Consider the following 27,296-nt stretch of genomic DNA (forward strand, 5'->3'; position numbering starts at 1 on the left):
GCCTTTGCCCATCTCTCTCCAATCGTCACAACGACAAATCACGTTTTTGCAGGGGGGCAAGCCCCCCCGCACTCCCCACACCCCCTGCTACTAATATATTCCAACTCCGAGATCGCACTACAGTGGGGATATGGATGAATTTCCACTCCCCACTGTACCGCAATCTCTGTACATATAGTCAAACACACTTATGTGAATGCACTACTGTATTTGCATAAGTGTCTTCGAATATCCCATACACTTTTAATTTTGTACACGACATTCTGATTTTCGGCAACATACGTGCCGACAGAATGTCATTTGCACAAATGATGGTAAACCATATATATATGTGTGTGTGTGTGTGTGTGTGTGTGTGTGTGTGTGTGTGTGTGTGTGTGTGTGTGTGTGTGTGTGTGTATGTGCATCTGATATAAACACACAGATACACATATTTTTATATCTAACATATCTAATAACACACACACACACACACACACACACACACACACATATGGAAAGAGGTAGTGTGAGTTGTACATATTGTGAGCGAAAGAGTGTGTGAATATTTTTTTTTTACCCGAGTACTAAACATTTTTTTTTGGTATTTGGGAACAAAGTGCTTTGTTTAGTAAAATGTTTTGAGTTTCATGCAGTTCTGTTGGAAACGTAACTTAAGCTTTTACAGCTGCTGCATGACAAGTCAGTTTATAACTTATATTATTTATTTTGTTTATATCTTTTGGGATCTCTAGATCTATGATAGGATTCATAGACCTGGACCACACTGGATATATCTAATGAGCAGTAAACTAATTAGAAAATGTCTACATCTGATTGACAGATAGCAGATTTGTGCCGGAGATGAGATACAAGGAAGCTAGTACATGGCACAAATGCAGATGTGCCACGTAACGTGAATAACGACAACATGATTCAGAGACCGTCGTACCATGAACTATGGACAGCATGTGACGCAGTGGGGTAATGTCGGTGATGATGCCCACCAAAAGTGACAGGAAACATAAACCTATAATGTCACAGTATGGATTCAAAATCCAGAGGTAGATCAGAAGTCAGACACAGAACAGATGTAGTATTCCCTATCACTATACACACACACACACACACACACACACACACACACACACACACACGTGTACATGCACGTACACACGCACACATGGATATGCACAGACACACACAGTAGTGCATGTAAAGATGCGCACACACACACACACACACACACACACACACACACACACACACACACACACACACACACACACGTAGGTGCACACACATGTACATGCACGTACACACACACAGATGGATATGCACAGACACACACAGTAGTGCATGTAGAGACGCGCACACACACACGTGTAATATATATATATATATATATATATATATATATATATACATACACACATACACATACACTGACATGTGTATGTCATGCTGTGGGGCAGTGCTCATCAAAAACCAACAGCACTCGTGAATGACAGACCAGTGATAGCAACAGTTTTGTATGAGACTGTAGGTACACATCCTGGCCATTGTGTGTTTCACGAAAGTTGAAAATGTCATTATCTCAACAATTATACCTTGTGTCACTCATATCACCTTTAGATTTTACCACACTTAGCACTGCCTTTTTTAAGGCACAGTACATCCCCTCTTTCATAGTGCTACATGTTTCTATTACCTTCTGGCGTACCTCTTAACTGCCACTGATTTGCAGAGATGTCCATGATAATGGGCTCAGAATCTTGCTCTGTCCTTCCTAAAATCTGTGGCTTTTTGAGAAAAGATGGTGATTATAGTCAACAAAAAAGTGATACTCATTACATTCAAAAACTTCTTTTTCTTCAGAAAATGTGCATTAATTCAGATTCTCACATTATGTCACCATTCTAAGTGAATAGTATCAGTATTTAAAAACTGTGCTTAATTTTGAGCCTTTGTCAATTTTTTTTTTTATTTTTGCTTTGCCCCTGACATAAAAGGTAAAGAACTATGCCTTCTGGCTTTTAAAAATTCACCCACTAGATGGGCTTGAATGAAATACTCATGGCCGCACACTTTCTATACATTTTACTGTGTGGTGAGTAATAACCAGATGCCCAAAAATCAGCAGTTTTATCACCAACCTTTTTTATGAACAAGAAAAATAAAGGCTGTGATTCACACAGTCCACTGTTTTTTTAGGATCTGAAAAGTGCCATTCATAAGCAATAATAATCATTCCTAATATTCAGTATAAAACTGAGTTCTATCCTTAACCTCCAAGTCATGTACAGATGTGTAACTCACAGAATGTCCAAAGTTAAATCTGACTGTTGTGGAGCCACTCTTGATCCCTTTGGTTTCCTACCTCTTGATCCCTTTGGTTTTCTACTCATATTATATATATAATTATAACAAACTTATGTGTTCAAGAATTTGATTCAAGAAGTACACCTTCAAAACAAAGCCAGAGAGTTGAATTTCTTGAATTAATGTTGAAAATACATAAAAGTTTAAGATTGGAGACTGAAAATAACTGGCAAATATAAAGCTTAAGTAGAAGTGTCAGGATGAATTTCTTCAAGCAGAATTACTTTAGATATTGCTTTTTACAAGCCAGGATAGAAACTATAATTGTGTTTTGTGAAATTATTTCAGACTAGGTCTTGCAAATTGAGATAAAATAGTATAACTGTTCTATGTTTGTCAGGCTCCAATGCGAACAAAGGCATTATTAGCCATGAATAAGATTATTTATTAGTTAGAAACGTAGAGACAAATTAATAAAATACAATTATGCTGTCACCATGCTTTATGACATATTCTAGTCATCAGAACATTGTTAGGCATAAAGGGTGAGAAATATGTGAGAAGTTTCCAGAAGGGTGACATGTCTAGAGCTTTCATTTAGATAAAGAGCAAAAAATTTATTGGATAATGTAACAGCCAGCTAAGAAGTATAAATTCTATTGGATAATGTTACAAACAGAACTACCTAAGCTGAAGAACTGTTAAGTCTTGTACTTTGTATGTGTATATAAGCCAGCAGTAGTTTGCCATGATTAGAATCACTTTTGTGACCCTCAAGATGCTGCTATCCTGTTTACTGAATAAAACCTGCTTTGCTACAAGATTGCCTCCAAGGATTTTGATTAAGTTGTAATATAGGGTGTTTAAGCTTCCCAAATATATTACTAGTTAAAAAAATGTGGTTGTGTGAACTGTCTAACATCAAAGCTGTAACACACCTCACATTATCACAGAAACAGCAGACTGAAGTGAAGTGCACCTCTAATCAACCAATGGCTTTAAAAGTTATTACAAATTTTGCTCTGTCACACTTTGCTTTTGTTGTCTATGTGGTAAAGTAAAGTATATTACATCTATCAAAGCTGTTATTAGGTTCTGTGTTGACTGACATCTGCATGGCAGTGTGTCTCACAAATAAAAGTTAGATTCCCACATAAGAATCTTTTTATAACAATGTTATATTTTTTCTCATTCTCAAACTGTAAATAACATACTGCACTTAAACAATTAGTATATAGGTCAACTGGTAAAATATGTTCAGTAGCATTAAAGCTACACCAAAAACATTTCTTATCAAAGTAGTTTGTAATATTTTCACCTATTACTCTAGACTTAAACATAAAAAAAATCTACATCTTCAGCAAATGGGGAACGAATGTTACCCCGAATTTGTATCATATTTCGCAAGGATTCACCCATCCTTGATGCTGTTTGATGACATGGGTAGATTCCTATATATTTTATATAAATCAGAATGTGCACAAATGTAGGTAATATGGAATATGTTGTCAACAATTAAGCTGATTAACATTCTTCTAAAAATGCAGTTGACTACAGTTTCCAAAGATTCTTTCATAAATTAAAGCAATCTTAAAATTATAACATTTTTTTCACAGTGGATTTAAAAAATAATTGCATTGTGAGATCTGAAAGCAAATATTAATGGAAATAAGTCCAAAAATCAGGGGGTTTATACTTATGAACAAAAAATAGTGATTTGAATTGGGAATCTGATTGCACTCTGTATTGTGTGAATAAATGCATGATTAAAAACAAATACAGCTGCATATAATGGACATAAAAAGATATAATGGAACATGTGTAACAAACAAACATGCTGCATAATCTCACACATCATTACCCAGATAGTTGTGGGCCTGTATAGTGGAATCCATACCTAAGTATTAGAGATTCCAACTGTTAAAAAGTTTGAGAGAAAAACTAAATTAGATAGAGAGTAAAATCCCAAAAAGGGAAGACATCCCTGATCAGTATCCGCAAGAAACTACGATCCCTCATAAAATCATCCAAGGCGAGCTTGAAAGAAGAATTGTCATGGACTCCAAAGATAACCACAAGGCATTATTTAGCTATGTCAAGAATCTAAGTGGCAATTCTCAGATCTGCCCAGAGTTAGTGCAGAATGGCACTAAATACACTGAACCGACCGATCTAGCCAACATCCTGGCAGACAGGTTCAGTGCAAACATCACCCCCCTCTCATCCTCAAAAGGGCCCATAACTATACCAGAAGAATGTAGTGCCCTTGAAATCACAGACACTCAGGTTAAAATAGCCCTCTCCAAAGCCAAAAACACAGTATCAGTGGTCCCAGGCTGCATCATACACAAGCTCAAAGATGAACTAACCCCTCACCTAAACACACTGTTCAAACTCAGCCTCTCCACAGGCTACGTGCCCACAGAGTGGTGCACAGCAATGGTTATTCTGCTCCACAAAGGTGGAGCCACAACGGACCCCAGGAACTTGCACACTATAAGCCTGACAAGCTTGGTCTGCAAAGCTATGGAGCACATTATCATGGATCCCATTAACAGAGACATTGGGAACCTCCAAACACTGGACCCTACCCAGTTTGGCATTGTTAAGGGCAGATCATGTCTCCTAAACCTGGTGGACTTCTTTGAGACAGTTACCAAGGCTATAGACGAGGGAAAGGTGGTCCACACAGCCTACCTAGACCTTGCAAAGGCCTTCAACACCATTCCCCACTTAGGTATTATAGACAAACTCACCAGCTTTAGCATAGACCGCTATGTCACGAGATGGGTTGCCATCTGGCTCATGGACAGAACCCACATGGTAAGAGTTGTGGGAGCCAGGTCTGACTATAAACCGCTTACAAGTGGCATTCCCCAGGGCTCAGTCCTTGGACCCCTCCTGTTCGGCATATACTTCTCAGAGGTACAAGTAAGCACAGGAGGACTATGGCTGACCAAGTTTGCAGACAACTGCAAACCAGGGGCTATAATTGACTCTCCAGCTGACACAGACATCCTCTAAAAGGGTCTCACTGAGACAGACACCTGGTGTCAAACCCATGGCCTCAAGCTAAATGCCAAAAATTGCATAGTCATCCCCTTTGGAAAAAAAACAAAGTACCCACAAACTACCACATAGATGGTAGGCCCCTAAATATGGAAGACGTAATAAGGGATCTGGGGACCCAAGTAGATAGTAACCTCTCCTTTGATAATCACATTGCCAAAGTGGTTAGAAAATCCTTCTATATGGCCCACCAAATCACAAAAGGGTTTGCATCCAGATCAAAAGAGGTCATTGGCCTCTCTATGCATCACTTATCAGACCCATTATAGAGTACAATGCCCCTTTTGGGATGTACCTTACAAGACACCTGCAACAACTGGAAAGACCACAGAAGTACCTCACCAAGAGGATCACTGGCCTCAAGCAGATGCCCTATGCAGCGCGACTGAAGAAACTCCAGCTGTACTCAGTTGCATACCGCCTACTCAGAGGTGATCTCTGCCTGACATACAAGGCCATGTCCAACCCAGAATTGATGGACATGCTCCACCTAAAGAAAACCATATCCCCTCGAGCCACATGTTCCAGGGATCTAAACCTCACCACAACAATAAATAGGATATGCTGGAGGGATAGATTCCTGTCCTGCTCTGGAACAAGATTCCAATCTACATTAGACAGAGCTCCACACTAACCCTCTTCAAAAGAAACCTTGACGAGTGGATGGGAAACAGAAAGTTTACCCCAGGGATCACTTCAATGGCTCTGATGGACAGAGGCACAGGCAACTAATCTAAGGGGGCAGCGAAAGCCAACACATTCCGGCTAGGCTTATAAATGCCATTGGGCAGATAGTCTAGTACCTACCTATGAACCTATATTCTGAAATGTTAAATTATGCTCCAGATGGTTTAGACAAACAACAAAATCAGGCATGTTTGCTATAGAATAGCATGGTATAGAAATAAATATGTTTTTGAGACATTTTTTAGAACTGGCATTTTCTAACTAATCTATTTTAGTTGTGTATCATTGTTTAATGAAATATGTCCCCTGAGGTTGTTACTCTTTCCTGTGTAAATGTACCACTGTTTTATGTGTAATAAAAGTTAAGCCTCTCCTTTGGAAGCTATTTAATGAACTCAGCTATCTTTGAGAAGGTCACCTTAAAATGAAGCTGTACTATCTTAGGTTTTGTAGCACCAAGGCTTTTAAATATTCTAAAAGTATTTCCTTCAACAGTGATTCTATGACTTTCCCTACAACTGTGGTCAAAGTAACAAGCTGATAGCTTACAGCATCTGCCTTGGTCCTCATACTATGAAAGGAAACCACATTTGCCCTTTGTTTTTTTTTTCTTTTCTTTGGCCCTGCTGTCTGTTGATCATTAGTCTCTCCTGTGACAAATCAGCTCATTCATTTATTATTACTGGGGCAAAGGTTGACTGGGAAGGGTCATAATTTAGAAAGTCATCAGTGGTGGTTTGACTGAGTACACCCAATTAGGGACCACAAAGAGGACGTGCAATGGGTTGTAGTGAATGGTGTCTCCTCATTTCTACAAGGGTTATTTCCTATTCGGCAGCCCTACCTTTCACTTAGAAGCATGAGTGGTGGATTCTCCAGTCTCCAAAAGGGAAATTGTACCACCAGTGTGCCCCAAGTATGTACAACCCCTCTCCATCCCCTGAGAAAGGTGAGTGGGCTGCTCCCCCTTTATTCTCCCCCCTCCCCTGCATGGCTGAATGGGCCAGACCCCTTCATTCTCCCCTCCCCCACATAGCTGAGTAGGCCATACCCCTTCATTCTCCCCCTCCCCCACATAGCTTCTGCAGTGTCAGAAATGCTAACTGAATGCTGGCTGCACAAGTTTAAAAATCATATTTTTCATGAAATGTACTCAGTCCGAAAAGGGTCAACTATTGTAGACATCCCCAAAGTACAGACTTCTGTACCCCCATACTTTAATTATTTTCAATACTTGGCCTCCATATATCTGTTTTCTTTATTTTAATTTTTCACTAAAACATTTAAGCCCGGAATATGCTAATATCTGGATAATAGCTATGAGAATCTCAGAATGCATCTTTCACTTCAAGATCATCTTTTTTTCTAAAATTTTAATTTCAAGATTACATTTTTATGGAATTGTCAATGCTATGAAACACCAGACTTTCTTATTTTTCTTCCAGGTGGGAGCATCTCTCTTTGCAAGTAACATCGGCAGTGGACATTTTGTTGGTCTGGCAGGTACTGGAGCAGCTAGTGGACTGGCAGTTGGAGGATTTGAGTGGAATGTAAGGTTTGTTTTTACTTGCAAATCTTTTTTTGTTTTTTTGCTGTTGATGTCAACAGATCTTGCTAAGGAGCCTCAACCGGTCAGTCTCACAGAAGTCATATCTATTAATATAATGTTTCTGCAAATTATTCTCCAACCAACTTCAGTTAAAATATGTATTCCTCAAGAAAAAGAAAACATTAGTTTTTTTCTAGAATTATCATAAGCAAATGTAGATACTGCGTTTAAATATTGATGCCCAGCATTCTAGGCACTGGGAAATACGGAACCACCAAGCAGAAGTATGAGATCCCAGTGCCATAAAATTAGGCCCCCATACCCCTGGGAAGTTCCCAATACCCTTTGGGGAGATTACTGAACTTAAAGAAAGCTACAACACTTTATTACGTGTTTATTTTAACTGATCTTATTGTGCATGAAAAGGAATTTATTTTTATTCTTTTAGTAGCTACATTCTAAACAAAATGAAGTCATGAAGCTGGAAAGAGAGAATTAGAAGTGACCTTTACAAGACCACAACCCATAATTTACTGCTTTTTTCTGTTTTTTTTTTCTTTTTATTTTTTTGTTTTAGTATGGATTTCAGTGTTCCTTTTTTTAATTTTTATTTAGTTATTGCTCCAGTCTTGTTTTTATTTGGGCAGTAATCAGAAGTAATGACCATGGAGTTTTCATTATTATTCAATCAAATGCACTTACCTTTTAAACTACAGGTTATTAACGAATTCTGGAATCTTTAAATATGTAAGTTCTACAGTGACAGACAATGAGTATTAAATAAAAGTCTGCATTACCAGTGCTGAGGTCTTGGGTTCAGGTAGTACATGGGAGGCAAGAGATCCATCTGGACTGATATAAGAAGAAACTGACCGTTAGGGCAGAGATAGGGCCCCTATTGTAGGCCAATGTACCTCAGCTGAATCAGTTTAAACAAATTGGAGTGGTGCACCAGTGGATGAATCCAGAAGTAGTGCATGTCTGGAAAAGTGCAAGTTTACAGCCCTGACATTGCCAAATGCCAGGATGGGGCATAAAGGAACAGTTCATCCCAAAAATCCTCCCCACTGCCAGAATAGCACCTCATTGAGTCACTCCATCACTTCTGTATCTTACTATTGATATTTAAGGCCCACACTTGAATATAGATAAGAACCTGCACTAGGTAAGAGCCAAAATATGTAAAAAAGCAGTGACATACACATGTTTTAAGAGAGTGGGTGTGTGCTGTATTTATTTATAGATGCATAAATGTAATTGCCATGGAGGTTAGCCAGCTCACTATGACCATGCTTCAGTTATTCAGTTCTGGCCTGGGAAGACAGGACTGAGAAATCAATGGCTAGCTCTCTCATCACAGGGGCAAAGGTAACATCAAGGGTAAGTAAACCTGTCAGGCACTTCCATGATGTTATAGGAGAACACCATGTATGATTGTTTGGATACAGAAATATTTATAACAAGCACATTCTGTTAGTGCTATAAGGGGAAAAGGCAATTTCCCTTTGACATGCTGCTTACTGGACACAAGTATTACCCCCCCCCCATCTTCATCACCCCCTGCTCATGCCAATGAGGGGAACACTGTGTAGCACCACAAGAAGCAGTGCAATTCCCCTATATGATGTCATGTGTGATACCCCTATATGATGTCATGTGCGATACCCCTGTGTGATATCATAGGTTCATAGCTAGGTACTAGGCTATCGGCCCGAGGGCCTACGTAAGCCTAGCCAACAAGGTTCCCTGGCTTACGCCACCCAAGAAAGTTATTTTCCTGTGCCACTGTCGAGCAGAGACACAGAAGTGATCCCCCGGGGTGTATTTCTTATTTCCCATCCACTCATCAACATTTTTCTTGAAGAGTGCTAATGAAGAACTTTGCTTGACATAGCTGGGGTAGCATGTTCCAGAGTATGGGAAGTCTCTGGGACAGGAATCTATCCCTCCAGAATGTCCTGTTTATTGTGGTGACAAGGTTTATGTCCCTAGAGCATGTAGCTGGGAGGGACTGGGATTTCTTTAGGTGTAGCATGTCCAACAGCTCTGGGATGGACATAGCTTTATATGTTAGGCAGAGATCACCTCGGAGTAGGCGATATGCTACAGAGTAAAGCTGGAGTTTTTTGAGATGGTCAGTGTAGGCCATCTGTTTGAGGCCAGTAATCCTCTTTGTGGGGTACTTCTGCGGTCTTTCCAGCTGCTGCAGATGTCTTGTGAGGTACATTCCAAAAGGGGCGTTGTGTGATGTGTGATACCCCTTTGTAATATGAGCCAAGAAATCAGAACTACATAAGGGGCATGTGTGATCCCCTATGTGATATGAGCCCAGAAATCAGAGCTACACAAGGGGCATATGTGATACCCCTATGTGATATGAGCCCAGAAATCAGAGCTACACGAGAAGCATGCGTGATACCCCTATATGATGTCATGTGTGATACCCCTATGTGATATGATCCCAGAAATCAGAACTACACAAGGGATATGTAGGATACCCCTCCAGAAGTCAGAGGGTAAGTTAAAGATTCTTTGTTCCAAGCAACTTCTTTTATTCTACCTGCACTTGTGAAAAACTGTTCTCTTTCAGGAGGCAGGCTGGACTAGCTGATACTGGTTCTTAGTAGGTACATAAACTGAAAAAGGGCAGTTAAGGAATGGAATAAAAGGTCCATATACTATACTTATGTTGCTACACCCCCCCTTATGACTGGGACAATATTAAATATTTACAGTAGTCAAAGCTTCCTGAAAATAGTGAATGGAGAGATGTAGATGGTCTGCTAATTCTAGAGGACATTTTCATGTTGAGATGACTAACAAGACCTGTTACAGAGTTTCTGATCTGTTACACACACTGTCTGATTCCATTACAGTTTCTTCCTTGCTGCTACTCTGCATGGTATCAGCCCAGTTGTTCCTCTACCACTGCCCAGCTGCTCCATTAGATCTTCCTTCTGCGAGATTAGTCACTGGGAGAGTTCACAGACCCCCCCACAATGTCACAAGGTATCCAGGCCCATCATCAGTTAAGGTCAAAGTCATATGACCCATTCTTTCCATAGTCATGGGACTCATCACAGTTCTTCTTTTGGCACTAGGGCTGGATCCATTCTCCTCCCCGGGGAGAGCGCATTGGTCAATTCATTCTCTAGGATGGCCTCACAGTTAGAGGCAGGCATCAGGTGTAGGGAATAAGCCAGATAGCCAGCCTCCTTGGAGCCATACTCCCTGCAGCAGCTCCTTTGATATCCACTGTGGCTGCCCTGCCTCCATGAGAAGTGTGTGTGCTACGACACGAGCTTCTGCTATGTACATCTGCAATGAGTTGTCAGTGTGTGTGTTTCTTGGGCCCAGTTCCTCCAAGACTACTCCTTCTAGATGTCACCTAAACAGGGACACCTCCTTCCCTAGGATGGACAAGTCAGCTACAGCCACTCCCTTACATTCTACTTGCTCCCTCCAGTGCCTATGCCACTAATTAGATACAGGCCAACTGGGATAATAATTATATCCACAGCAGCCATCCCCCTCAGCCTGCCCCCTTCAGTGTGCGAGCTGCTGATTAGACACAGGTCGATTGGGACAAGAATTATATCCACAGCATCCACTCCCTTCAGCCTGTCCTCCTTCAGTGCCCGAGCCACTGATCAGACACAGGTCGACTGGGACAAGAATTATATCCACAGCATCCATCCCCCTCAGCCGGCCCCGTCCAGCACCAAGCGACTTGTCAGAGACAGATTGATTGGGACAGGAGTTATATGCACAGCTGCCATCCTCCTCAGCCTGCCCCCTCCAAGTGCCTAGGATTTGGGCCAGGAATTATATTCACGGCATACAAGTGCAGTAGAACAGGTCCTCTTCTCCTCTGGCTCCACAGAATTCTCTTTTCAGGAACATGTCCGGGTGTCTCCACAGATACTCCACGACTGTTCTGTCTTTGCTGCAGGTACAACATCCCAGAATCCATATTATGGATAAAAAAAATCTCCTTCAGTAAAAGGTCAGCTTCTTAAAATGTGTACTGTTAGAACCCCTTCTTGTATACTTCACAAAGCAGGTGTCTTTAATTGATTGACTTACTGGTTAATGTAACCAGGCAGCTGTGCCACATACACCATTTTCTTAAAGTGACAGCCTTTACTCACTTCATTTAAACACCATTTTGTCAACACTATTTTACATTATGTACCAGTTTACAAAGCACTGTTCTATAATTCCATTACTCCACCTTAATACACTGTCATATATATAAACACTCTGATCTTACTACGGACTTAATATCTGTAGTCTCTCATATCTTTTGTCACCTTACTGTCCACACTAAACCAACTAATTTCACTGCTATTTTTTCATACCGCCCTCTCACTTTTGTAAACTAACAAGGTATATGTATTGTGCATACGGTATATAGCAACACAAATCTACAGCAGTAATACTTGTTAAGAGTTGCTATTCTGTTATTCATTTACATTAAATTATTTCCACAAATATCTCTTGTTTGTGTCTGACTTTAATTCATTGTATTTAGCTCTGATTTTCTAAGTTGTGCCTTATTACACAATTTATTATTGTTCATTTTCCAGTTCAAATAGCTTTTCTCTCCAGAACTCAACTAAATGGACTTTTACTGAGAGACTATCCCACTAAATGTCTAAATGAATGAAAAAATAAAAACAATTGCACAATATACGTTTGTGTGTGTGTGTGTGTGTGTGTGTGTGTGTGTGTGTGTGTGTGTGTGTGTGTGTGTGTGTGTGTGTGTCTGTGTGTGTGTGTGTGTGTGTCTGAGTGTCTCTGTGTGTGTGTGTGCCTGAGTGTCTCTGTGTGTGTGTGTGTGTGTGTGTGTGTGTGTGTGTGTGTGTGTGTGTGTGTGTGTGTGCGTGTGTGTGTGTGTGTGTGTGTGTCTGAGTGTCTCTGTGTCTCTGTGTGTGTGTGTGTGTGTGTGTGTGTGTGTGTGTGTCTGTCAGATTACTAAAATGCGTAAGTACTGAAACAGAAAAGATTGATGCTTACACTTTAGGAAACCGGCTAATGGAAAAACAAAAATATCAAAAAGAAAAAGTTATTTCTTTTAAAGCAACTACTAGTCTGCCATAACTCAAACCGTACCACAACATTCAGACCAAAGTTATATGAATAGTAGTAGTGTTATGGAAAGTGTTATTGTAAGATAAGGTGTAGGGTTGGGGTAAGAGATGGTGGTAGTATGATTAAGGCTAGCCCAGTTTTTTTTTAGAGGTTTACTGTTTATTTTTTTACTGCATATAAATAAGAAAAAAAATGACATTATATGCAGTAAAAAAATAAACAGTGTATCTCTAAAAATACAAATAATTCCCATGGCATGCATATGAACTAAAATAAATGAAATAAAGTTAACTAGAACTAGTAAGAATAAATATAGAACCACAGCCAGACAATCAGAAAATGGCATTATTAGCTGAAAAAATCCTACGGAACTAACTCCTACAAATATAACTAAATTATAAGGCAAACATATCCTAATTTAACCATTACACTACTAAAAATGACAACTGCTTAGATGATACTTTTTTAAAAACTATATTAAAAATCAGATCAGATGTTAAGCAGAAAAGAAATCCAAGAAACCATCCATTCATAAACACCTTTCAAAAATAATTTAATTAGCATGTTGTATCAGACAGAGAGAGAAGCAGTAAATCAAGCAGAAAAGAAACAGGTAAATGGAATATGTTGTGCTGGTTTGGATGATACATGAAATATCTTGCAGTGTAAGATTAGGGAACAAGTTTCATGATGAACAGGAATGACGAAGAGTAGCATCCATCAGGAATGTACCCCAAAGGAAATATGACCTAGAGCTTCCCTTCATGTCTCCACAAAAAAAAAAAAAAGATTCTGAGCCTCTTCTAAGAAGAAAGACAGTAAAATGGCACAGGCTAAGGTCTCTACAAAGGATGGATCTTTCAAGGAGAGCTTGCCAAGGAGAAGACCTTATTATCCCTGCCCACCTCAGAGGTGGGGACCTCAGGCATATCTCATTTCATCACCAGGGAGGCTACGAGGGGAGAGAAGGACAGGAGTGCAGGCATATCACGTTTCATCACCAGGGAGGACTATGAGGGGACAGAAGGACAGAGCTTCCAATGGTTAGCTCCCAGAGAAGCAGATGTTCATCCCTCCTGCAAAGCTGGCACAGGGGGGTATTGTTGTATGATCAGGGCATGAAGGAACTGTGCATTTCCAAGGGGTATGTTTATAACATCCCTAAATGATGGTAAAAACACAAGCGGCCCAAGTCCTGACAAAATTCCTGGTAGCCTTCAACACATGGTGAATGATCACATCGTTAAACATTTACTAATCATGCTTGACAAATTCCTAACAACAAGGGTGTATTTGATAGTTCCTGCATAAAGTGACTGCAGGTCTAATGGTGAAAGAGGGCATGATCTCATCTGTTAAAAAATGCAAAGTCTCACTCTATATAAAACAACAGCACAAACAATATTGTTGTTGTGTCTTTCGGCTTTTCCTGGTTAGGGGTCGCCACAGCAGAACTCTGGTCCGCTAATGATTGGCAGTAGATTTTTACATGCCAAGTTGCCAGCCCTGATGCACAACCTTCAATGAAGGTATGCTCATTTGCGTATGTCTCCACACAGAAGACACTCTAGCTGAGAATCGAACAGGACAACATCTTATTGTGAGGTGACAACGCTACCGCAGCACCACCACCACAGCACAAACAATAATGGAGCTAATTCAAAAAGGTACTGAGAAATGTCCTCTCTGATCTTCACCAGTATGAGTTTGTTAAAGGAAATCATGTCCCCTGAATCTAATACCATTTCTGAAGCTGTTATAGCTGCACTGGATGAACACCTCACAGAACCTGAGTCTTTGTAGACTAGCTAAGGCCTTTTGACACTATACCTCACAGAGGTAAGTAATAAACTTAATATCCTAAACATTAATGGATAAATTACTCAGTGATCAAACAGTGGTTAATAACACAACATAAAGCCACACAGGAGATGGGAGCCCTACTATCAGACAATAAAACTATCATTATCTGTGAATTCTAAATTATTTTTCTGAAATAAGAATTTCCAAAATATATCTTTAATATCTTCCTTATATTCAATTAATATTGTATATACATCAGATAACCTTAATTTATTTTTTACTATTATATAATTATTGAAGTTACATGATCTAAGATTTTAGGCTATTGATTTAGAGCAGTAGTAAAAAAAAACGGTGTGTTTTTTCTAATAATAAAGTTTCTTAAATTTCTCAACTTCTTTGTTCAAAAATACTTGACAAAGCCTACAATAGCGGGGGTAACAAAGACCATAAATCAGGTATACATTTTAAATGTTACCATAATTCACTTAAAAAAATAGATTAAGAGGTTTGCATCAAAATGATTTTTCTAAACAATAAGAAATAATTAAGACTAGATTTATAGACTCAGTCTATTCCTCAGAAGTTTACTGGAAAATCCAATATTTTTCAAGGGGCAGAGCAAAAATAAGAGACAAAATCAGGGACATTTCCGAGGCATGTTGCTTTGCACTTTATGTTTTTTTTTCATTCATTTGATCGCAATGTTTGTGTGTGTGTGTGTGTGTGTGTGTGTGTGTGTGTGTGTGTGTGTGTGTGTGTGTATTTAGACATTAAATACTTACATAATTATTATTATTACTATTGATGATAGACTAACCTTTGATTTACACGTCAATAATTGTATCCGAAAAACACATCTCAAGCTAGGTCTCCTCTATAGAAACAAAACATATCTTACCAAAAAGCAAAGCTATCCCTTTCAAATGCCTACCTCTTACCCACTTTACTCTATGGCTCCCAAATTCTCACACTGAGCTACTAAGCAAGTTAGAAACAACTTATAACAGTATTGTCAGATTTGCTGCCCAGAATTCTTACAAGTCCCATCACTATCTCTCTCTAAAATAACTAAATTGGCTAGAATTACCTAACCTGCTTTGGTATAATCAGTTTCAGATTATTCACTCCATTCTCTACAAACCCTCTTTCTGTCCATCTATCTCATCTCTAATCTCTCATTACCTACCCACTAGATTACTCCGCAGTTCTGAACAAGGCCTACTAAAAATCTACAAACCAGGGGCCAAAATGAGTCACTTGGTCTATAGCTTTAACCCTTCCAAGGCCTGGAATAGCCAACCACTAGATATAAGATCCCTTGAACATCCCAATCAATTCAAAACCGCTACAAAAAATATCTTCATGAAAAATGGACTTGCCAATGTAGTTATCCCCCGTAAACACCCTCCTATAACCTTCTACTTCTCTTCTCTCTTCCTTCCCTTCAATAAACAAACTTACTACTTTATCTTCTCCTCTTGGTACATCATTGTACAAACATAGCTAGTAAAATATTTCTGCTATGTAACTATTGCACTATTATGTATATAATATGTAATTATAAATGCATCCCTCTGATGAATGTATTTCTATGTATTTCACGTGCCACAGTTTAATGTATGGCACTGTAATGCAATAATGTGTGGTACTAATGAATGTAATGTGTGGCACTGTAATGCAGTAATCTGTGGTACTGATGAATGTGTTTCTATATGTATTTAATTTGTAAAATTTCTATTTTCTGTTGGAGCTTTTCTCCTCGGGCCTCTGCTGAAAATGGGCATTTGTAACCCAGTCTGACAAACTCGGTCAACAAATATAAAATAAAATAAATAAATAATGTATACATGTATATTTTGGATGTAAAATATTCCCTCCAACAACAATTACGTATCCTAAGGCAACTATATAAAATTAGGCAGACGGATTATTTTACATCAAAAATATAAAAAAAAATATGTACATGCTAATAATAAAACCAGTACAAACCAATTTAACAGACAGCTTATTTTCTGAGGATAATAATGCCCTCCAGGGTAGGAGTTATAGGGGAAATAATGGACTGTCCTGGGATGGAGAGACCCTTCACATTCAGCATCAGACTTCACAACATCACTGGGCAGTCCATAATTTCTCAAATAATACCACCCTGTCAGTCATTTACACCCGTACACTAATTTGGGTATTGAGGCCCTCTGGGCTTAAGCCTTTGTGACACCACAGCAGGAATTTTCAGTTTCTAGAACATTTTAAATGGTGTTTTCTTATCATCAAATTAAATACAAAAATAACAAGCGTTTGTGTCAGTAACTGTATAATTTGGTATTGTGTATGGTAAGGAGGTTACAGCCGTCTCTAAATGTTTGTCATTTACATATATTATGGAAAGTGCAGCAATAAACTTTAGTTTGAGCTCTGCTCTACAGGTATAAGTCATAGTCAACAAGTAAAGGAACTTTGAGCTGGACAAATGTGAAAACTCCAGCCCAGAAAACTGCTAGGAGAAAACATAACCTGTTTCTTAGAAGTCGTGATGTACTCACAGAACAGTAGTATAAATGTAAATCATAGTCCTATATGAAATTATATACAACTTAAAGCTGCAGTTTCAGGAAATGTAACTGTGTCATTGATTTAAAGTTTTCTGTTCAAATACCAGTAAAAATAAATGCAGACAGGGTGTCCTTGTGGGTCTACTTGATGTCATGATGCCTTAAAGGACAACAATGGGATATTAAAGCAGATTGCTCAACCTGCTGTCTGTTTTAGTCCCTGTTCATTGATACAGCCTCGAAAAATCACCCATGCAGCTTTAAAAACTAATCCACTCAACTGTTTTCCCTGTTAGGCTTCCTACCATTCTGTACTGTTTTACTTTCACTTTGAAAACCAAGTTGAAAAACCTCTAGCTGGCTCTGAAATGATTATGTCACATCTGCCAGAGCTCTTGCTCTAGCTACCGGGACGTTTTCTCCCCCAACGTGATGTAATCCCTGCCTGATTTGCATGCTGTATAGAAGAGCCAGTGGACCTTCCACATTGTGATGTCAGAGCTACCTTGCCCAGCCCACTCTTAACCTAGCAAAAATGTCAAACTATAATCTCACTTTTCTGAAGAGCCCTACTGATATGTGACAAAGTACAGGCAGAAACACAGTAACAGCTGCAAAAACCAAGAGCATAAATTTGCAATGACCATGCGTAGACATTAATTGCATGTTTTTACATAAGAAGCAGATGTCTGTCACAATTAATCGGCAACACTACATCAGATTACAAGAAGTATGCAATACTGTAATTTTCTTAAATTACCACTTAAAAAAAGCATGTGGGTGCTCTCATACAAGTCTGTGAAATATTTTGTGTTTATAGTGCATCATTTGTTAGCTATTTAACCAAACAGGAAGGAAAAATAAGTGGGAGTTTGATGCTTTGCAAAACAGTGATTATTCCCAGTGCTATGGAGCTTGGTTCTAAATTTGACAGGAGGAGTGCAACAAAAAAAATCTCCCACTGTAAGCAGGTGCGACCTTAAGTCAACTGGTGTCCTAGGCAAAAAGGCTCCACGGCCCCCCCACCACACACCATCTGCCCCCATTTCTCTACCCCCACACCAAATAAATACTGGAAAAAGCACCTGCTACAGTGGCTCTAGGCAGTCAGCCTTTAGTTGGCCTGCCTATAAGGTCTGGAAGGAAAGGCTGACAACAAAACAGTACATTAGTCTGCCCACCTGCTGTGAGCTGCCAATCACATGCAAATAATGGGTCAATTTACCCTTAGCTCTTTGAAAGCTAGGGAAGGTAGGTGTGAAGGGGGAGGGGAGATACCTTGAAGAACTAGATTTCAGTCTTTACAAAAGAAATCAAGTTAGCATTTCTAAGAAGAAAGAGCAATAAAATGCACTTTTCAGTTCTGTTCTCTAGCATTTGCACTGCTTGTGTTTGAAGTAGTCATTGAAAAAGGATAAAAGTTTAACCAAAAGTAAGTGAATATAACACAGCAGTGAATGCCTGTAAAACCAGTGGAATGACAGGAGCTTTAGGGAAAAACGGGGCAGATCTGATGCAATTTGTTGGTGACAAACAATGCATTCTAGGATACTTAGAGGCAGACTAAACAGTTAGAATTATTTCAAGATGCCAGACCCCATGTGGTCAGAGTCAGAAATTGCGTATAAAAATATCTAAAAAGCTCTAAATAGTCCCAGAGTGGTGTTAAAATGTAGGAAACACCAAACCATGATGAAATAAACATGTTTTTTGAGTCTGTGGGTGCGGTTGTCCTTTAACTTGTCAAAGCCAGCTTAGCGAGTGCTCTGTATAACCACATTACTACATTATATATAGCACCGCTCTAATTACAGAACAAAATGCACTGATAGCACTATGTAAATTCTGAAAAGGAAATATTTAAACTTTTCATTTCTTCCCACCTCCAAGTACACCCACATTCACAGATTAGCATTACTCAAAAATCACACAACCCCCACTGCAGACAAATAGTGAGTCAGCTTTCAGCATTCTGATCTGTTGTTTAGAAGATAATCTCAAATACAGCAGTCTTCATGGGCTGTAGCATTCAATATTGTGGAACTAGTAGGTCAGAATCCCATTAAGTGAATTATAATCAAATTGAGTAGGAGTCATTTTTGGTATTAGGACAGTACAGGAATCCACTTCCTGCTCTTTCTGTTTGAGTCTGGCCAAAAAAGTGACCAAAGACTGGCCCTATCTAAGTAATTTGTAAAGAAGACAGGTTCTAGAGATATTTTCTGGAAATGTGGCATTAGAGAGTTTGGGATTGTGGGACTGCCTATGGCAAAGCCACATTTACAATAATTCTGTATTAAGGGCAAATGTGGATAGTGGAACAGAAGTGGTGGAAGGGTAAAAACATAAAAAACACAGTAGATGCTGATAGTTTCTATAAATTACTTCATTGCTCAAAGATCTCATTATGATAATTCAGAATTGGTTCCACTGGTTTAAAATGTCATGCTGAAATGCCATTAACCTGCTTATCTGCACGTTATCAGCATCTTTGTAAAATATTGACCATGCAGTGTAACAGGTGCTTAATCAATCTTTTCTCCTCTTGCCTTAGGCTCTCTTTGTGGTATTGCTGCTTGGATGGCTGTTTGTTCCTGTCTATCTGACAGCAGGGGTAAGTAATCATAAATCCACACTACAAATCATTTAAATATTTTAAGGAAGAATGAAATATTAGCTGCACTCTATGGAAAAAAATTGTAAGGTGCATTAAAAGCGTAAGTAATTCGGGATGTCCTCATCTCTTTTTATTCTTGGTCTTTCTCTATGCCACAGTGCATTTATACATCACAAAATCTGTACTCCTTTGCTAAAAAAACGTAAAAGCATTGTTTCTTGTACCTTCATATAATGCTACTTTTAGGATAGCCCCTACTTTAGTTTTAGAGCTATTATTTTTTTGTGTGCACCTGTCCAGGCTGTGGCTGAAATGAATCACCCAGGTCGCAAACTAATTGTGTGTTGATGCAGTGTATGGGATACTTGGTCAGCATTATATGAATGGAACACAACAGTCAGTATCTGATCCACAAAATGCCAAAAATGTGCCATTCAACTAAACTGGTCAAAAAGGCAAAACGAATAGTAAAACTGACAACTAATGGAAAGAGTGGAGGTGTCCATCTATACTGTTTGTGATACAAATGTTGGAGCACCTCTGAGTAGTGCATAGAACGGCCAAGGAGAAGACCAACAACTATTGTGGGGTTGGATGGGGTGGCACTAGGGCTACTGTCATCTATATTGGATCACTTGCAATGGATGAAAGGATGGCTTAAGCCATTACTTCAGGTCTGGCGGAGGTAAGCAGAGGGGCCTGCATCCCTGCATGTCCAAACCTCTTCATTTGTCCTTGCCTCTTCCTGTGATGTCAACACCTGGGTCACATACTACAATAAGCCACCACATCTCATATCTATGGGCTGGTTGGGCCACGGTCACTAATCCTGTTCTGGAAGGTACAGCTGCCTATTACTGTTTATTTTATTTATTTGTTTGACACCATGTCATATTATTATTATTCATGTAATTTTAACAGGGCTCCCGTCTTAAAAAGTTTCTTCTGCTCTGTTTACAAATTAATTTTTGCTTGTTTGTAAGTACCAAAAGATTTAAGTATGTCAGTATGTCTTGTACTCTGTTATTTTTACATTACTTTAATTTTTTGTATTGTATTTCCTCACTGCTCACTTTATCACTACTGTTTTATCACAAAATGCTGTCAAATGAACTTAACACAACAGTAGCATTGAGTTTGCTGTGTGTTTTTTATTGAAACATCTGAAAGGGATACTTTCTAGACATTCTTTGTTGTGCAGTCTATGGCAAACTCAGGGAAAATGGAATGCTGCAAAAATGTTCCCTTTCACCCTAAGTCTGCAATTTTGGACTCCATTTATATAAGTAAATAGGTCTGGAGAAAATATTTTTAGTACTTGTTTAAGAAGTTTATTTTAAAATGCAAGTTTTATGTAGTTATGATGAGATGTGACATGCAATACTGTTGGTTCAATATACGGAGCTATGATAGATTAACTTATGACTGATAAATAATAATCAGTTTGTTTCACAAATCGTAATACACAAAGAAATATAAAGGCACTGGAAACTTATTTTACACCACTATCACTGGAAAATTATTTTACACCACTGTCACAATAACTTTTAAAAACGGTTACACTAGTGACATTTATTGAGTTTTTTCAGGTTCCCAGCAACTAAAATGTTGTTGCTTGTGTGCATTATCTCCTTCACTTAGCCTAAATAATATTCTATGCCAAACAATAAGTATAATTGCTAATCGCACTGTCTTCATTATAGGTCATCACAATGCCGCAGTACTTGAAGAAACGGTTTGGTGGGAATCGCATCAGGCTGTACCTTTCTGTCTTGTCACTGTTTCTGTACATCTTTACAAAAATCTCGGTAGGTAACAATACTGCAGTGTGTGCATACCTTTTCTGAACAGGGCCATCTCCTGCATCTTTTTCTCAGTTGCTGTTGTCAAAACTCGTAGTTTCCTTTCTACCAAGCATAATACTGAAAAAATGTAACTGATTATTCCCCAGATAAGTACCATATTATGTAATAGTAAGGTGTACTGAAACAACATAACCGATTATTCACCAGATATGTACCATATTAATAGTAAGGTGCCTCAGATCAGTCCTGGGATACAGGGGGATACAGCCCTGACTGCACCCCAGACAGTTTAGCAGCACAGGCACTGCAGGTACAGGGCAGGGGAGGACAGGTGTGAGTGCCTGATGCTGACTCACCTGTTCTGGGGAGGGAGGCAGCTTTGCAAATTGCATTAGTGATACTTGCACATGTTTCACTGCAGCATGAAGAACCTAGTCTGTGTGTGCTCATGAGGTTGTATATGCACAGAAACAGGCATGCACCTCCCAAAGGTAGCTGTAACAAAGCTTGTAGCAGCAGTGGTGGGAACAGGACAGTCTGCAGAATCTGCAAACCAGCTAACTCGCTCTCACTTTCACAGTCTAATGACAGGGCTGGAAGACTCTTATCCCAACATAAGTATGAAAGGGTCAGCTGTGTGCAGGAAGAGGAACCACTGGGCCAAAATAGTAAGGTGTATCCAGTTACACCAATGGGGTGGAGTCAACAAACCACAAGTCATGAGTCTTACTACATTCATGTACATTTATATGCATACATTATGTTAAATAAAACTCAGAAATTCTAAGACACATCTGCTGAGAATATATCCAGACAGAACAGAGACCTTAATGCCTCTTAAAAAAACAAGTCGGAAACTGCCTTTAATTTTGCATTATAAGAACCCTTTTTCTGGTGATAAATTAGCTAGCTGCAAGGAAGAGTTCTCCAGGAAAAGTCTGAAATTTTGATTAGTATATTTTACATCAGATACTGTAGGCCATTAAAAAGGAAAGAGATATTGGTTTGTATGAGTTGTGAACAAATTATGCTGTACTGAAAAGTCATTTTCTTGTAAAAGTTTATCCTGTCTGTTAGACTCTGGAAGCAGAGCTCAAAGATAAGGAATCACTCTGAATGTGCTTCCTTAACGATGCTACTATGTGTCATATTACTTACTAGTACCCATGTACAAAGTCATGACACGTGTGCAATACTGAAATCACTCTGAATGTACCTGCTTAACGATACTGTGTCATATTACTTACTAGTGCCCATGTGCAAAGGCATGACACGTGTGCAATACTGAAATCACTCTGAATGTACCTGCTTAATGATACTGTGTCATATTACTTACTAGTGCCCATGTGCAAAGGCATGACATGTGTGCAATACTGAAATCACTCTGAATGTACCTGCTTAATGATACTGTGTCATATTACTTACTAGTGCCCATGTGCAAAGGCATGACACGTGTGCAATACTGAAATCACTCTGAACATGCCTGCTTAAAGATACTGTGTCATATTACTTACTAGTGCCCATGTGCAAAGGCTTGACACATGTGCAATACTGAAATCACTCTTAATGTACCTGCTTCATGATACTATGTGTCATATTACTTACTAGTGCCCATGTGCAAAGGCAGGACACGTGTGCAATACTGAAATCACTCTGAATGTACCTGCTTAATGATACTATGTGTCATATTACTTACTAGTGCCCCTGTGCAAAGGCATGACATGTGTGCAATACTGAAATCACTCTGAATCTATCTGCTTAACAAAACTATGTGTCATATTACTTACTAGTGCCCATGTGCAAAGGCAGGACACGTGTGCAATACTGAAATCACTCTTAATGTACCTGCTTAACGATACTGTGTCATATTACTTACTAGTGCCCGTGTGCAAAGGCATTACACGTTTGCAATACTAAAATCACTCTGAATGTACCTGCTTAACGATACTGTCATATTACTTACTAGTGCCCATGTGCAAAGGCATGACACGTGTGCAATACTGAAATCACTCAATGTACCTGCTTAATGATGCTATGTGTCATATTACTTACTAGTGCCCATGTGCAAAGGCAGGACACATGTGCAATACTGAAATCACTCTGAATGTACCTGCTTGATGATACTGTGTCATATTACTTACTAGTGCCCATGTGCAAAGGCATGGCACGTGTGCAATACTGAAATCACTCTGAATCAACCTGCTTAATGATACTGTGTCATATTACTTACTAGTGCCCATGTGCAAAGGCATGACATGTGTGCAATACTGAAATCACTCTGAATGTACATGCTTAACAATACTGTCATATTACTTACTAGTGCTCATGTGCAAAGGCATGACACATGTGCAATACTGAAATCACTCTAAATCTATCTGCTTAATGATACTGTGTGTCATATTACTTACTAGTACCCATGTACAAAGTCATGACATGTGTGCAATACTGAAATCACTCTGAATGTACCTGCTTAACGATACTGTGTCATATTACTTACTAGTGCCCATGTGCAAAGGCATGACACGTATGCAATACTGAAATCACTCTTAATGTACCTGCTTAATGATACTGTGTCATATTACTTGCTAGTGCCCATGTGCAAAGGCATGACGTGTGCAATACTGAAATCACTCTAAATGTACCTGCTTAATGATACTGTCATATTACTTACTAGTGCCCATGTGCAAAGGCGTGACACGTGTGCAATACTGAAATCACTCTGAACATGCCTGCTTAAAGATACTATGTCATATTACTTACTAGTGCCATTGTGCAAAGGCGTGACACATGTGCAATACTGAAATCACTCTTAATGTACTTGCTTAACGATACTGTGTCATATTACTTACCAGTGCCCATGTGCAAAGGCATGACGTGTGCAATACTGAAATCACTCTGAATGCAACTGCTTAATGATACTATGTGTCATATTACTTACTAGTGCCCCTGTGCAAAGGCATGATGTGTGCAATACTGAAATCACTCTGAATCTATCTGCTTAACGATACTATGTGTCATATTACTTTCTAGTGCCCATGTGCAAAGGCAGGACACGTGTGCAATACTGAAATCACTCTTAATGTACCTGCTTAACGATACTGTCATATTACTTACTAGTGCCCATGTGCAAAGGCATGACACGTGTGCAATACTGAAATCACTCTGAATCAATCTGCTTAATGATACTGTGTCATATTACTTACTAGTGCCCATGTTCAAAGGCATGACATGTGTGCAATACTGAAAATGCTCTGAATGTACCTGCTAAATGATGCTGTGTGTCATATTACTTACTAGTACCCATGCACAAAGGCATGACACTTGTGCAGTGCTGAAATCACTCTGAATCAACCTGCTTAATGATACTGTGTCATATTACTTACTAGTGCCCAAGTGCAAAGGCATGACATGTGTGCAATACTGAAATCACTCTGAATGTACCTGCTTAACGATACTGTCATATTACTTACTAGTGCCCATGTGCAAAGGCATGACATGTGTGCAATACTGAAATCACTCTGAATGTACTTGCTTAACGATACTGTCATATTACTTACTAGTGCCCATGTGCAAATGCATGACATGTGCAATACTGAAATCACTCTGAATCAATCTGCTTTACAATACTATGTGTTATATTACTTACTAGTGCCCATGTGCAAAGGCATGACAGGCGTGCAATACTGAAATCGCTCTGAATGTACCTGCTTAACGATACTGTGTCATATTATTTACTAGTGCCCACATGCAAAGGCATGACACATGTGCAATACTGAAATCACTCTGAATGTACCTGCTTAACGATACTGTCATATTACTTACTAGTGCCCATGTGCAAAGGCATGACACGTGTGCAATACTGAAATCACTCTAAATGTGCCTGCTTAACGATACTGTGTCATATTACTTACTAGTGCCCATGTGCAAAGGCATAACACGTGTGCAATACTGAACTCACTCTGAATGTACCTGCTTAATGATACTGTGCGTCATTTTACTTACTAGTACCCATGTGCAAAGGCATGACGTGTGCAATACTGAAATCACTCTGAATGTACCTGCTTAAAGATACTGTGTGTCATATTAGTTACTAGTGCCCATGTGCAAAGGCATGACAAGTGTGCAATACTGTAATCTCTTTGAATGTACCTGCTTAATGATACTATGTGTCATATTACTTACTAGTGCCCATGTACAAAAGAAAGACACGTGTGCAATACTGAAATCACTCTGAATGTACCTGCTTAATGATACTGTGTGTCATATTACTTACTAGTGCCCATGTGCAAAGGCATGACACGTGCAATACTGAAATCACTCTGAATGTACCTGCTTGATGATACTGTGTCATATTACTTACTAGTACCCATGTGCAAAGGCATGACACATGTGCAATACTGAAATCACTCAATGTACCTGCTTAATGATACTATGTGTCATATTATTTACTAGTGCCCATGTGCAAAGGCAGGACACGTGTGCAATACTGAAATCACTCTGAATGTACCTGCTTGATGATACTGTGTCATATTACTTACTAGTGCCCATGTGCAAAGGCATGACACGTGTGCAATACTGAAATCACTCTGAATCAATCTGCTTAATGATACTGTGTCATATTACTTACTAGTGCCCATGTTCAAAGGCATGACATGTGTGCAATACTGAAATTGCTCTGAATGTACCTGCTTAATGATGCTATGTGTCATATTACTTACTAGTACCCATGCACAAAGGCATGACACTTGTGCAGCGCTGAAATCACACTGAATCAACCTGCTTAATGATCCTGTGTCATATTACTTACTAGTGCCAATGTGCAAAGGCATGACATGTGTGCAATACTGAAATCACTCTGAATGTACCTGCTTAATGATAGTCATGTTATTTATTAGTGCTCATGTGCAAAGGCATGACACATGTGCAATACTGAAATCACTCTGAATCTATCTGCTTAAAGATACTATGTGTCATATTACTTACAAGTGCCCATGTGCAAAGGCAGGACATGCATGCAATACTGAAATCACTCTGAATGTACCTGCTTAACAATACTGTGTCATATTCTTTACTAGTGCCCACATGCAAAGGCATGACACGTGTGCAATACTAAAATCACTCTGAATGTACCTGCTTAACGATACTGTCATATTACTTACTAGTGCCCATGTGCAAAGGTATGACACGTGTGCAATACTGAAATCACTCTGAATCTACCTGCTTAACGATACTATGTGTCATATTGCTTACTAGTGCCCCTGTGCAAAGGCATGACGCGTGTGCTAAAATCACTCTGAATGTACTTCCTTAATGATACTATATGTCATATTAGTTACTAGTGCCCATGTGCAAAGGCATGACAAGTGTGCAATACTGAAATCACTTTGAATGTACCTGCTTAATGATACTATGTGTCATATTACTTACTAGTGCCCTTGTGCAAAGGCATCACATGTGTGCAATACTGAAATCACTCTGAATGTACCTACTTAATGATAGTGTGTCATATTAGTTACTAGTGCCCATGTGCAAAGGCATGACACGTTTGCAATACTGAAATCACTCTGAATGTACCTGCTTGATGATACTGTGTCATATTACTTACTAGTGCCCATGTGCAAAGGCATGACACATGTGCAATACTGAAATCACTCTTAATGTACCTGCTTCATGATACTGTGTGTCATATTACTTACTAGTGCCCATGTGCAAAGGCAGGACACGTGTGCAATACTGAAATCACTCAATGTACCTGCTTAATGATACTATGTGTCATATTATTTACTAGTGCCCATGTGCAAAGGCAGGACACGTGT

The 27,296-nt window shown here is 39.1% G+C and overlaps 1 protein-coding gene across 1 annotated transcript in view; it reads left to right on the top strand.

The window, feature by feature from the left end:
• SLC5A2 (solute carrier family 5 member 2) overlaps positions 1 to 27,296 on the top strand; it is a 261,601-nt gene that overhangs the window by 13,816 nt on the left and 220,489 nt on the right. Inside the window, exons 2-4 of the mRNA XM_044086616.1 lie at positions 7,503 to 7,607; positions 19,613 to 19,672; positions 21,379 to 21,483. Of these exons, the coding sequence (XP_043942551.1) occupies positions 7,503 to 7,607; positions 19,613 to 19,672; positions 21,379 to 21,483 (270 nt within the window). The remainder of the gene's footprint in view (positions 1 to 7,502; positions 7,608 to 19,612; positions 19,673 to 21,378; positions 21,484 to 27,296) is intronic.

The sequence above is a fragment of the Protopterus annectens genome, chromosome 10.part0, assembly GCF_019279795.1.
Source record: "Protopterus annectens isolate FY-2018-M chromosome 10.part0, PAN1.0, whole genome shotgun sequence".
NCBI lineage: Eukaryota > Metazoa > Chordata > Ceratodontiformes > Protopteridae > Protopterus > Protopterus annectens.